Source organism: Carlito syrichta, unplaced genomic scaffold, assembly GCF_000164805.1.
Source record: "Carlito syrichta isolate Samal-C Ts95f unplaced genomic scaffold, Tarsius_syrichta-2.0.1 Scaffold311659, whole genome shotgun sequence".
NCBI lineage: Eukaryota > Metazoa > Chordata > Mammalia > Primates > Tarsiidae > Carlito > Carlito syrichta.
The window spans coordinates 27,006-39,737 of NW_007255755.1; the positions used below are offsets into that span (position 1 = coordinate 27,006).

Consider the following 12,732-nt stretch of genomic DNA (forward strand, 5'->3'; position numbering starts at 1 on the left):
GGCTACTTCAGTTTTTAAATTGCAGAAGTAAGACATGCTCATTTGTAGAAGCAAGTAGAGCACGTAATAAAAGGTCCCTTCATATCACTGGTCCCATTCTGTGGAGGGTGCTGCTGTTAAGTGTTTGTATCTTTCTAGGCCTCTTGGGGGATATAATACGAATGCGAGATTGTGGTGTAAACTTATGCACATACTGACACTTTTTTCTTTTTTGCAAACACTGGAATCCATCATCGTATACTTACTGTCTTCATGATGCCTTTTATCATGTCAGCTTTTCTTCGCACTCTGCCACATCTGTTTTCGGCCTAGCCTCCCTAATGGTAATTTGCTGACACGATCCCTGTCAGCGGACAGTGAGGCCAGTCCCCGCGCACCCTGTGTATAGCGCTGTGCTCGTGCACAGGGCTCCCACAGGAAATGGTCTCGAAGTGAGACTGCTGGGTCGGGTGTGTTGTCTGTGAAATGCTGCCGTGTGCCTTTACGCTGCCCCTCATGAGGCCATCCCAGTCTGCACTGGTCCCTGAAGTTCCTGAAGAAGCCCCGGGACATCTGACCACACTGGTGCTGTACCTCTGCAGATACCTGGAAGAGGTGGGCTACACGGACACCATCCTCGACATGCGGTCCAAGCGTGTCCGTTCCCTGCTGGGCCGCTCACTGGAGCTCAATGGGGCTGTGGAGCCGACCGAAGGGGGCCCCAGGGCCACGCCTGGCCCCGGGGGGCTCAGCGGTGGCGAGTCACTGTTGGTGAAGCAGATCGAGGAGCAGATAAAGAGGTGAGCCCTTGGGCCTGCCGGTGTGTTCCCCGGCTCCTGCCCCTCCTGAGCAAGGCCTGTGATGGCAGGAGGTCCGCTGGTGTTCCTGGGGCTCGGGCGGCCCCCTCTCTTCCTGGAATATGTCATGGGCTTGTTTGTTGTGGAGCCCTCGGTCCCTTCCTTGCCAGGTACCCTGGATCCTGTTCTGGTCCCTACCATACCCTCTTCCATGGCCCCGTCTCCAGCCCTGCCCCCTCCTGAGACTCAGGCCCATGCACTCCTCAGCAGCATTCCGCGCCTCCTGAGGGCAGACTCCGGGCGGGCAGCTCGTGGGTGGGAGAAAGCATGGGTGGCCACCCGCAGAGAGCTCTTGTCTATCCTTCCTCCATCGGTAACTGTTAGTTCATCAGAATAAGTGATGTCATATAGGCGAGGCTCAGTGCTGTGAAGAGCACTAAAAAGGTGCAGCAGGAAAGAGTGAAGGGAAACCTGTGGTGGCTCACGCTTGTAATCCCAGCACTTTGGGAGGCAGAGGCAAGGGGATTGCCTGAGCCCATGGGTTCAAGACCAGCCTGGGCAACGTGGCGAGACCTTGTCTCTACAATAAATTAAAAAATTAGCTAGACCTGGTGGTGTGCATCTGTGGTTCCCGCTGCTTGGAAGGCTGAGGCAGAAGGATCACCTGAACCCAGCAGGTCGAGGCTGCGGACTGCACTCTGGGTGACAGAGTGAGACTCTGACTCAATAAGAAAGAAAAGAGTGATGGGAGAAACAGTGCTGCTTTGGATGGCGTGGGCAGGGAGAGCCTTCTTGGAGGTGGCACTTGGGCAGAGAACTACGTGAACTGCAGGGTAAGCCACATGAGCAGCTGGGGGGGGGGGGGGGGGATGTTCCAGGCAGAAGGACAGTGAATGAATGCCCAAGAAAGGGAAAGACCCACCGGTGCAGGAAGCCGCAGGAGGCTGGCGGGCTGCAGGGAGTGAGCGTGGAGGCTGAGGGCTGTGGTGAGGGTGCGCTCTCAGAAGCCTTCACACGGGCCTCATGGGCAGGCGTGAAGAGTTTGGATTCTGTTTGAGGGGTTGTTGAGTGGGGAGTGACTTAATCTGATGTATTTGATCCTCCTCAAGGAGAGGCTGTGGGACCCGGAGCAGAGGCAGGGAGGCTGGTTAGGAGGTGACTGCAAGGGCTGATGGGCGTGCGCACTGGGGTGAGACGTGTCCGCTCTTCAGTGGGCGTTGAGGGCCGAGTCAGTGCTCTTGAAAGAGCTGGAGGCGAGGGGAGAAGAAACGAAGGGTGACCCAGGCTTGCCTGAGCCCCTGAGAGCAGCACCTCCTGAGGGGGAATGAGGAGTCATTGCCCAGCCGCCGAGGCTATGTGAATGCGAGCTGCTTGTTTGTCCCCACATTTGGAACTGGGGGCATTTGGCTCCTGAACTTAGTGCTGGCTCACCAGCATGTGGCAGCTTTGGAAGCCACACTGTCTACAGTGACTGCGGGAGTGAGGGTGGAGCACAGAGAAGGGATCCTGCGGGTGCTGCCTGCTGAGTGGCTGGAGGGAGGGGCAGGAAGAGGGGGCAATGCAGGAGGCTGAACCTGCACCCATGCTGTGGGAGGAAAGCCTGTGAGGATGGCGTCCCAGCTGTTAGCGCAGAGCGATCTGGAAGGGCATGAAGAGGACGGAGAAGGGCACTGTGCAGTGATTGCTCTACCAAGTGGTGACTGTATACCTAGGCAGTTGACAGAAAACTCTGGAGCACCAACCTGATGGCAGAAAGGAGGGTATGTGCATTTGTCTGAACTTTGAGCTCCACCCTGCTTTCTCCTGTGGGGTCAAGCTGGACAAATCCTCCTTTAAAACCCGTCATCAAACCTGGAGGCCAGGAGCTGGAGCTGGAAGCAGGCGCGCCATCTTTTGCTGGGACAGTGCAAGCTTCTTGGGAGCAAGTGTCGCCCGCGTCCCAGCTTATCCCAGGATAGATGTTGCAGAGTGGCCGTTCCTCTTTCCTGTCGGGCATGTCTGCCCCTTGCGGGACCTGCCTTGTAGTCTGTGGGACGTGGGAATGGGGGCTGCTGAGTCCGTGGCACTTTCTCATCCAGCTTTCCTTCCAACTCAGCACACAAGGGAGGTGTGTGGTCAGGACTGGGGCTGACCACGGGGCCCTGTGTGTGTCAGGGTCAAGACTGCTCAGGCTCAGGGGCTTGGCCAGGTCCAGGCTCTGGCCACCAAGCCTGCGTGGGCGCCTTCCCACCTGAGCTTTGGCCCCTGGCGGAACTGACGCCCCCTGTTGTGGGTAGGAACGCTGCGGGCAAAGATGGCAAAGAGCGCTTGGGCGGCTCGGTGCTGGGGCAGATCCCCTTCCTGCAGAACTGTGAGGACGAGGACAGCGATGAGGACGACGAGCTGGACAGCGTGCAGCACAAGAAGCAGCGTGTGAAGGTGCCGCCCTCTGCTCCCCTGTCCTGTCCTGGGCTGGGGGTGGCATGCTCTCTTCCCGGAGTCCCGGCTCCCGCAGCCAGGCCTGTCCTGGGTGACTGCGGAGGGCCTGGGTGCTGGCTCTTCCCGCACCACCATGACCCTCTTCTCCCTGTCAGTTCAGAGGCTCCCGAGATGCCTCCTAAATGCTCGGGCCAGGTCAGCCTCATGGACTCTCCCTCGGCTGGCTGACCACGGTCCCAGGTGGATGTTTCTGATGTGACCCTTGCTCTCTGTGAGCCCCGCCAGGCAGGGATTTTGTGGGTCTTTTTGCTGCTCTGTCCCCATACCTTGAAAAGGGTGTGGAACACAGGCTCTCAGTATGTAGAGAGGTACGTGTCGAGTGAACATGGCTGGGCCCAGATCAGCCTGGTTGGGGCTCTGCAGGATGTGGGCATCCAGTCTGTTGCTGGTGTCAGGATCCGGACCCAGGCACGCCACCCTTGGGGAAGAGTCCAGGTTCCCTCAGCTTGGCGTCAAGATCAGCTCCCAGCGCAGCCCACACAGCACTGTTACCCCTTCCCTGGTGCCCCTTCCCTGCCACTATGAGGACACTTTTCTTGGGCTTGGATACTTTCGTCTGTTCTGTGAGCGTCCCTTTGGGCCTCCATGGGCCCAGCTCTGTGCTGGCAGCAGGGATGTGGAGACACAAAGGTCTGGTCCCTGGCGTGCAGGAGCTTGTAGCTGGTGGCAGCCTCGTAAGCGGTCATGTGCTGAAGGCCATGTCATGGTGGAGGCAGGGACGGGTGCCCATGAAGGAGGGACCTGATAACCCTGAACACTGTTCTTCCATTGGCGGGTCCCTTTGCATGGACGCCTCTTTCCCTTCACCTTCAGGCTCAGCTCAGACAGCCCCTCCAGGAAGCCTTCCTGACTTGCCCTCCCTCCCCAGGCCTGCCCACCGACTGGTGTTGGGTCCGTATCCCTCCCCGTGAGGGACCGGGTCTGTCTTGGGCTCTGCTTTGTCTCTACTGTCCCCAGTGAGGCTCAGCACAGGGTCCCAACAGATTGGGTACCTGTTAGTGCCCTGCGTGGTATGGAGGGCTCAGGGCGTAGCACTAGAGGAGGCTTAAGGAGACGCAGGATGTCTTAGGGCTAGGGGCTCAGGTGCTGGTCCCTGGTCCAGAAGGCCTGCCCCTCCTGCCCTCTTGGAATTGCTGCTCTTGTTTCAAGTATTACCTTATACGTCACCTCCTTTGGGACACTGTCCCACTCCTGCTCCTCCCACCAGAAATTGCCACTGAATTTTTCCTTTTTTTTTTTTTTTTTTTGAGTCAGAGTCTTACTCTGTCACCCAGACTAGAGTGCAGTGGCCGCTCCCAGCCACCGCAGCCTCGACCTGCTGGGCTCCGGCGATCCTTCCGCCTCAGCCTTCCAAGTAGCTGGAACTACAGGCGCGCGCTACCACACCCGGCTAATTTTTTGATTTGTTGTAGAGATGAGGTCTCGCCAAGTTGCCCAGGCGGGCCTTGAACCCGCGGGCTCAGGCAGTCCACTCACCTCAGCCTCCCAAGGCGTGGGATTACAGGCTAAGCCACCGAGCCCGGCTTTGAATTTTTCGCATTCGTCACCATACTTGTCGACACACCCCTTGGGCTGGCTCTTGTGTGGGATTTCTGTCTTCAGGGAGGCTTAGCTATAAACCCTGACCATGACCCAGAAGTCCTGCCTGTGACTCCAAGATGGGCTACTGGCCTGGTGGCGTGAATTTGGGCGCTGGCTTCCCTTTGTCTTGGGTTCGGTTTCCTGACCCACAAGATGGGACCAAGTCCCGTGTCTGGGTTGTTGAGTTCTTAGTGAAGATAAGCTCATGCACAGAAAAACCCCGGAAAACACGGTGGCCAACCCCTGCTGACTGCTCCTGGGTGGTATTCCTGCTGGCAGTTCCTGCTGTTGTCCTCATAGTCCTGGGTACCGCTGGCAGAGTGTGACTGGACAGGTCCCTTCTGTGACCCACCCTTCAAAGCCAATGATGGTTCCAGGCTTCTGCAGAGTCCTGACTTAGCCATTGCCTCTCTGGGGATGCTGTCTAAACCTTGACCATGAGTCTTCTCTGTGTCCCTTTGCTCTGGTCTCATGGATGCCTAAGAGGTGTTGCCTTCAGACCCCGCGTGGGGACCTAACCTGTGGGAGGGGTCAGCCACACCCTGGAGGAGTTCACAGTTGACTGCAGCTGTCCAGGGCGTGGGCAGAGCTTGGATGTGGTGACCTGGGCAAGTGGCCTCACTCTGCTTGGCCTGTTTCTCGCCTATAACATGGGAATAATCATGACGGTGGTCCTGGTAGCTGTTCACAGGGCCGGAGGTCAAGTGAAGCGTGTCTTCAAAGTACTTGTGTAAGCCCAGCAGCTGTGCAGAGTGTTTGATGAGTGTTTATTATTATTATTACTAATCACGTGGCACTTGCAGTTAGAATGCTGGAGCTTGTCCGTTCTCACTGTAACTGCACCTCTGCACTCACACACGGATGCAAGGACATGTCGTGCTCCCCCAGCAGGCTGTTACATTATCCACCCTTTCCTCGGGAGAGGCACAGTGCTAAGGGGGCAGGAGTAGCCCAGGCCAGGTGGAGGGCTGTGTGAGTGCGGGTGGCCGGGCCCACCCCAGGGATAGGCGGCTGCTGAATGCCCCAATGGGGAGCACAGCCATCAGGGTGGGTGCTCGGGGCAGCCAGCTGGCAGCTGAGGCAGGACTGTGAGTGGGGACAAGCAGAGGGCTGGGATCGTGGCTTACCCGTCCCGGCCGCAGGGTTGGCTTAGTCTCTGCACAAGAGCCCCTTACCTCTCTTGTGTCCTCCGTACCCAGCTCCCATCCAAGACCCTGGTGCCTGAAATGGAAGACGAGGATGAGGAGGATGACTCAGAGGATGCCATTAATGAGTTTGATTTCCTGGGCTCTGGAGAGGACGGGGAAGGGTCTCCAGATCCTCGGCGGTGTACTGCGGAGGGGAGCCCCCATGAGCTGGGTGAGTGGAGCCTCTCCTGGCCTTCCCCACCCGGGGCCTGCCCTTCCATGCTGCCGCCTGCAGCTGCTTCCTGCCCTCGGCTCTCCACCGGACGGATATACTTCCTTAGGGGAGAGTGGCCAAGGAGAGCAGGAGGCCAGGCCACAGCAGCCTGGCCGCTCACCCCTTCCCTGGAAAATCCCTGTGGGGACTCAGGCCTGCTCTTCCTGAAGCAGGGCCTCCAGCCCTCCCTGGCAGGCCTCCAGTTCTGGCCAACCTCAAGAAGGAACAGGATGAGGGCCCGGTGGGGGAGAGGCAGGTGGGGCAGGACGTGTCTTCCTCCCTGTCCTTGACTCCCGTTAGCAGGGCTCTCGGGGGTCACATGGGGTGGATGGCTGGGGACTGGGACCCGGGCAAGGGCAGTGACCTGCCCACTGCCCACAAAGGGTCCCAGGTAGCCTGTCTCCTCTGTCTCCCCGACCCGGGGCAAGAGCCTCGCCACCCCGCACAGTTGCAGAAAGCTTCCAGTGTGGGGAAGTCATCGCCTACACAAGGCTGTTGGGACTGGTGAGCCACCCCTGCCTGTGCCTTGTTCCTGCAGAAAGCCGTCGGGTCAAACTTCAGGGCATTCTGGCCGACCTGCGGGATGTGGACGGGCTGCCTCCCAAAGTGACTGGCCCTCCTCCTGGCACTCCCCAGCCCCGGCCACACGAAGGTAAGAGGCCCTGCTCCTGGCCCCAGTCCTGTGGGCCCACAGCAGAGGGAGGCTGCAGAGCTAAGCCCAGGGCTTCTGTGTCCTTCGGGCCAAGGCCCAGCCTCCAGTCTGCAGCCTCCCTGTCCCAAAAGTTCGTCTGTCTGTCTGTCTCCCTCTCTTTTGTCTGTCCTGCCCTGTCTGTCTGTCTCTCTCTGTCTCCTCCTCTCCAGCTGTAGTTCTTGATCTTGTCCTCCCCCTGCCTCTCTTTCTCGCTCCTTATCTCTCTCTGCCTCTCTCTGTCATTCTCTCTCTCCCTGGTCCTCTCTGCCCCTCCCTCCCCTCCCCCTACCAGGTTCCTTTGGCTTCTCCTCAGACGTTTTCATCATGGACACTATCGGGGGCGGGGAGGTGAGCCTGGGGGACTTGGCAGATCTCACCGTCACCAACGACAACGACCTCAGCTGTGATGTAAGTTCTCTGGGCGCCCCCCCAGGCCCCCATCGGGCACCATGCCCAGGACCGGCCCTAACTGGCTCTGACTCGGTGCTGCTGTGCTCAGGCCCTTAGACATGAGGACTCTCAGATCATTCCACAGCCCTGGGAGTTGGCTTCTCCTTCTCACCCTGTTTCATGGGGGTGCAGGTGCAGATGGGTAGTGGGACTAGACCGTGGTCACCGAGGACCAGGGCCTAGATGGCTGTGGAGCTGTGTCTTAATCATGGTGCCAGGCTGCACAACTCAGCGCTCCCTCCTACCCCTGGCAGTTTGGGATTCAGAAAGATGGCTTCAAGCCAAACCCCTAAACTCAGGCCAGCCTTGTGTGAATGGGGCAGTTGGGCTGGAATGAAAACGCTCTGGGTCTGAGATCCGTGGACAGGCCTCTGGCACCTGGAGCCCCGGCTTGGGTGTGTGTATCTTCCTGTAGCAGAACAGGGCCCCAGGCAGAGCCGACCCAGTGAGGTGGGTGCAACGCTGTGTGGTGTGGGAAGTGAGGCCAGGGCAGGGCAGTGTGCAGCATTCCGCCCACCCGTGCCACCTCCTCTGGGGGAGGGACAGTGTTCTAGGTTCTGCTGGGGAAGGAGGGGGAGCCACGCGACAGCAGATCCTCCGGCTCTGAGGAGCTATGGCCGGGGCGAGCCCCGTCTTAGGCAGGACGGCTGGGGTGAGCCCTGTCTTGGGGCGGTTGCTGAGACCTGCTTGGCAGGCTCCTTATGGTCTTTCTCGAGCCTGACCCTCTCAGGTCCTGGCCATCCTCCTGGGCACATGCAGTGTCTGGCGGGGGCCTGTGATTCTGCGCCCAATCCTCTTGCCACTCATGACTTGCCTCCACCTCCATGGTCAAGGGCTGGCTTAAGTGCCCCCCTCTCCTGGGACTTCATGACTTCCTAACCTGGCTCTCTGCAGCTGCTTTTTTCTGGCTATAATCCCGTCTCTCCTGGGGTAGCCAGAACAAGCCTTGTCATTTCCCCGCTCTGAACCCTTCCTTGGCTCCCGTTTCTCTGAGGCTTTTTCTCAGAGTGAAATGCAGACTCCGATTTGGCCTACCATCCTGTTCCTGCCAGCCCTTCTGGCCTCAAGCCCTACCACGCTCCTCCTTGCCTCTGCATCCCAGCTGCACTGACTTCTCAGGCCTGGACCTGCCCTTGCCTCCCCCTGCCTCAGGGCCTTTGCACATGCAGCCTCCCTCCCCAGCCACCTCCCTCCCCAGCCACCTCCCCTCCCCTGTCCCCTTACCTGCTTAAGCCCTGCTCACTTGTCTCCTCAGGAGAGCCTTACTGACCCCCGGAGAGGAGGCCAGGCTGCCTGGCATCTCCTCGTGCATGTTTAATTCATAGCACTGCTTGTAGCTCGTCATCCTCTGCTCCTGTGGGGTGGCTGATTGTCTCCCCCCATCCTCCTTGGGGTCAGGCCCCCTTCATCTCCCCAGAAACTAGCACATTGCAGGAAGTTGTTGAGTGAGCATAGGGGCTCTTCCTGGGAAAGAGGAAAGGAAGGGCAGCCCAGGCCGGAGCCCAGGCTGCAAGGGCCTTCCTGCAGGGAGATCTCGGCGCGGGAGGGTCCTGACGCCCTGGGTGTCAGCGCCTGGTGACTGCTAGGGTGGACTGAAGACACTGAGGCAGCTCCCCCCACCCCAGCTGTCTGACAGCAAAGATGCCTTTAAGAAGACGTGGAACCCCAAGTTCACCCTGCGCTCGCACTACGACGGCATCCGCTCCTTGGCCTTCCACCACAGCCAGTCGGCCCTGCTCACTGCCTCTGAGGACGGCACGCTCAAGCTGTGGAACCTGCAGAAGGCGGTCACAGCCAAGAAGTGAGGGCGGCAACCCCAGAGTGGGGGCTGGGACTTGGGGACAGGGTGCGTGGGGTCCTGGTGACATCGTGCTCCTCCGCCTCCCACAGGAATGCTGCGCTGGACGTGGAGCCTATCCACGCTTTCCGGGCCCACAGGTAGGGAGGTGATCCGCACCTGCGAGAACCCTGGTCTCAGAGCCTGTCTACCCCCACTCATGGCCATCCCAGGAGGCCCATGGCAGGAGGCAGGGCAGCAGGAGGACTCTGAGACTCCGTACCCCTCACGTCGTCCTGAGCAGCATGACACTCTCACGTGCACACGGCCTTCGCTTCTGGGCTGAGGCTCTGGTAGCTGGCTCTCGGCACAGCCCTTCAGGGAAGGAAGCAGAGGTGTGGGGAAGGCAAGGGACGGGCAGCCCACCCCGGCCGCACAGCCAGAACCCCAGCTGCCGAGCTGCCGAGTTCCTTTTGGCCATCCTTGAAAAGTGCTGAGGTCCTGAGGCCAGGGCGGGTTTTGAGCAGCTGTCCTCACGCCCCTCCCCCACCTTTGTACCCTCCAGGGGCCCCGTGCTGGCCGTTGCCATGGGCAGCAACAGTGAATACTGCTACAGTGGGGGTGCAGATGCCTGCATCCACAGCTGGAAGATTCCGGACCTCAACATGGACCCCTATGATGGCTACGGTGCGGACAGCTCCCCACCTCCCCTCCCCTCGACCCCATCCCCTGGGGCATGGTCCTCCTCCCCTCACTTGGCACTCCCTTGCCGGATGCTGCAGGCCCTGGGGCTCACGAGTGGTTAGTTGGGAGACGCGCCTTGGCATGTGGCTGCGGGCCATGTGAGCCGAGGCGAAGTGATGGTGGGGCCAGCTGTGAGCATCAGTGCTAGCTGAGCTGCCTCCGGAAGGCAGAGACTGGGGTCGCCTGGGCCGGGGGCAGGCACGTGCCAGGTGTGGCCGGCCCTCCCGGGCTGCATGCAGGAACCACCAGCGTGTCTGTGCTTGAGTGGAGGGGGCGTGTGAGGAGAGGCAGAGGTGGGTGAGCTGGGCCAGGCTGTAGGGATTGGGGCTTTTTCCTTAGGCCCTACGAGCTAAGCAGAGAAGTAACCAGACTGTCACTTTGTTCGGTGTCTGTCCCCTGCTCTGTGATACCTCTTCTGATCACACACATGGCCCTGTGCTACATATTGTCAGGGCAGAACAGCCACCGTTCTCCAGAGAACAGGCTCACCTGTGAAAGGCCAGCAGTCAGCCCCAGCCACATTAGCTGCCACACTTGGGTGTCAGCAGGGCTCAGACAAGAACCACCTGCGTGGCCCCCAGTGCTCAGGGAGACAATGATGGGGCCTCTGAGTGACAAGAGGGATTTGGAGAAACTGGGCGAGGCTTGTCCGCTGGGCGTGAGCAGAAAAGCCTCTGCACAGACCCAGGCTGGGGCCCGTGGTGCAGAGGCTGTGTGCCACTCCTTGAAGGCCGTAGAGTATGCTGTTCCCTCCTCCTCAGCTGAGGCCTAGAAATCCTGTATTGGGCAGCCACTGTCTGGGCCCGGGGAAGACAGTCATGAGTAGAGGGGAATCCCTGCTGCTGGTGCCCGAGCATCTTCCCAGAGAACTGCCCCCGGGCTGTCTCAGTGGTGGGCAGCTCCGAGAGGGCCAGGGTGCTGAGTGTGAAGCTGGATGCAGAGGGCTCAAGCCCAGCTGCCTGGGTCTTAGCAGAGCTGGAGCTCTGAGCTGGGGCCGGCAGCCCTGACGTTCCTGTTTCCTCCTTGCGGCCGGCACAGACCCGAGTGTGCTGAGCCACGTCCTGGAGGGCCACGGGGACGCCGTGTGGGGCCTGGCCTTCAGCCCCGCCTCCCAGCGCCTGGCCTCCTGCTCAGCCGATGGCACAGTCCGGATCTGGGACCCCAGTGGCAGCAGCCCGACCTGCCTCTGTACCTTCTCCACAGCCAGCGGTGAGTGGGGAACCCCGGCACCTCAGAGCAGTGTGGAGCTGGAGGCCATTCGGTGGCTCTGACGAGGGTGCAGGCCTCGCGCCCACAGCCACCCACAGGGTGGGACCGGGCCCATCAGGCAGCCTCTCTCCCCTGTGCCCTCAGAGCACGGGATCCCCACCTCAGTGGCCTTCACCAGCACCGAGCCTGCCCACGTCGTGGCATCCTTCCGCTCTGGCGACACCGTCCTGTATGACCTGGAGGCTGGCAGTGCCCTCCTCACGCTGGAGTCCCGGGGGAGCAGTGGTAAGGGTGCCCTCAGGGCCGGTGGCTAGGCCCAGCCAGGGTTCGGGCGGGGGGGTCTGAATGTCTCCTGTGGTTTTGGTGACCTGCTTGCCAGGCAGCACAGGGTGACTCCCCTGTGCCCTCAGGGGTCCTGGGCAGGAAGGAAATAAGGCTCAGTGGAGGGCACTGCCCTGCCTTCACGGCTCTGGCTCTCAGGGGCTGGGATGGAGGGTTTCACAGACACCCTTGGGGCCCTTTTGGTAGAGTGGTTGGATGCCTTCGTGTTTGTTGCCCTTGTCCACCCCCTGAACAAGGCCCAGGGTCTCATCTTGTCGAAGCAGCACTGAGGCGGAGGAGGGGTGGCCCGGTCTCCCCACTTCCTCTCCCCGACACGCAGGCATCTGCACTCCTCCTGCCTCTGCTCTGGGATCCTTGATGTTCCCTTTGACACCCCCCCCATTTCCCTCCAGGACCAACCCAGATCAACCAAGTGGTGAGTCATCCCAACCAGCCCCTCACCATCACGGCCCACGATGACAGGGGCATCCGCTTCCTGGACAATCGGACAGGTGAGGTTCTGACGCAGATGGCCGGAGCCGTGTGTCCACACTGGACATCTCCATCTCCTCCAGCTCCCAGGTTCCCACCGTGGGATGGGAGCCTGCCACCCCACCCCTCTCCTTCAGGTAAATCCGTGCACTCGATGGTCGCCCACCTAGATGCAGTCACCTGCCTCGCCGTGGACCCCAATGGTGTATTCCTGATGTCAGGAAGTAAGTTCTTGGCCATCCTGTTTCAGCAGGGGTGCAGTGTGCTGGGCCCCCCAGGGCTGGGGAGAAGAAGAGGGACCTGGGCACTGGCCCCAGGCAACATCAGAGGCTCAGGTCGGGTTGGGGCAGCTGGTCTGGGCAGGCATGACGGTAGTCCTGGCAGCTGACACCGAGCACACAGGGCCCAGCCCTGGCAGGACAGGACCTGCGTCATCATGTTTGATCTTCCGAGTGGCCCTGTGCGCTTGAGATGCTCATCCCCATTTCACGGAGATGGGGCCTGAGGCTCAGAGAAGTTTGTGGCTGGGTCACAGTTCCCTGGGCTGCAGGAATGGAAGGCCAGGGGTGTCGGGCCAAATCCCCCAGGGACTTGAGCCTTTGGTCCCACGCTGCTCTCTGGATAAGGGCACGGAGGCCCAGAGACAGTGCCTGGGAGGGAAGGAGGGACTTGCTGGGCAGAGAAGGGGCTGGAGCTCCCCAGGGGGAAGGGCGAGGGGCTGCCTTGAGAATGCCCAGGGCAGAGAGGACGTGAGCGGCGCCTGGAGGTGCAGGCGCCAGGAGGTGCAGGCGCAGCGAGTGGGGGCTGGCCAC

General features: G+C 60.5%; 1 protein-coding gene across 2 annotated transcripts in view; it reads left to right on the forward strand.

Moving 5' to 3' along the window:
• The window catches only part of STRN4 (striatin 4), a 19,144-nt gene that overhangs the window by 4,672 nt on the left and 1,740 nt on the right, over window positions 1-12,732 (forward strand). Inside the window, exons 5-16 of one of the 2 annotated variants that reach the window (XM_008068906.1) lie at window positions 582-779; window positions 3,053-3,194; window positions 6,035-6,194; window positions 6,775-6,888; window positions 7,220-7,335; window positions 9,003-9,178; window positions 9,268-9,315; window positions 9,720-9,841; window positions 10,937-11,107; window positions 11,252-11,392; window positions 11,842-11,940; window positions 12,058-12,144. In XM_008068906.1, the coding sequence (XP_008067097.1) occupies window positions 582-779; window positions 3,053-3,194; window positions 6,035-6,194; window positions 6,775-6,888; window positions 7,220-7,335; window positions 9,003-9,178; window positions 9,268-9,315; window positions 9,720-9,841; window positions 10,937-11,107; window positions 11,252-11,392; window positions 11,842-11,940; window positions 12,058-12,144 (1,574 nt within the window). The remainder of the gene's footprint in view (window positions 1-581; window positions 780-3,052; window positions 3,195-6,034; window positions 6,195-6,774; window positions 6,889-7,219; window positions 7,336-9,002; window positions 9,179-9,267; window positions 9,316-9,719; window positions 9,842-10,936; window positions 11,108-11,251; window positions 11,393-11,841; window positions 11,941-12,057; window positions 12,145-12,732) is intronic. The other variant, XM_008068907.1, reaches the window with a different exon arrangement.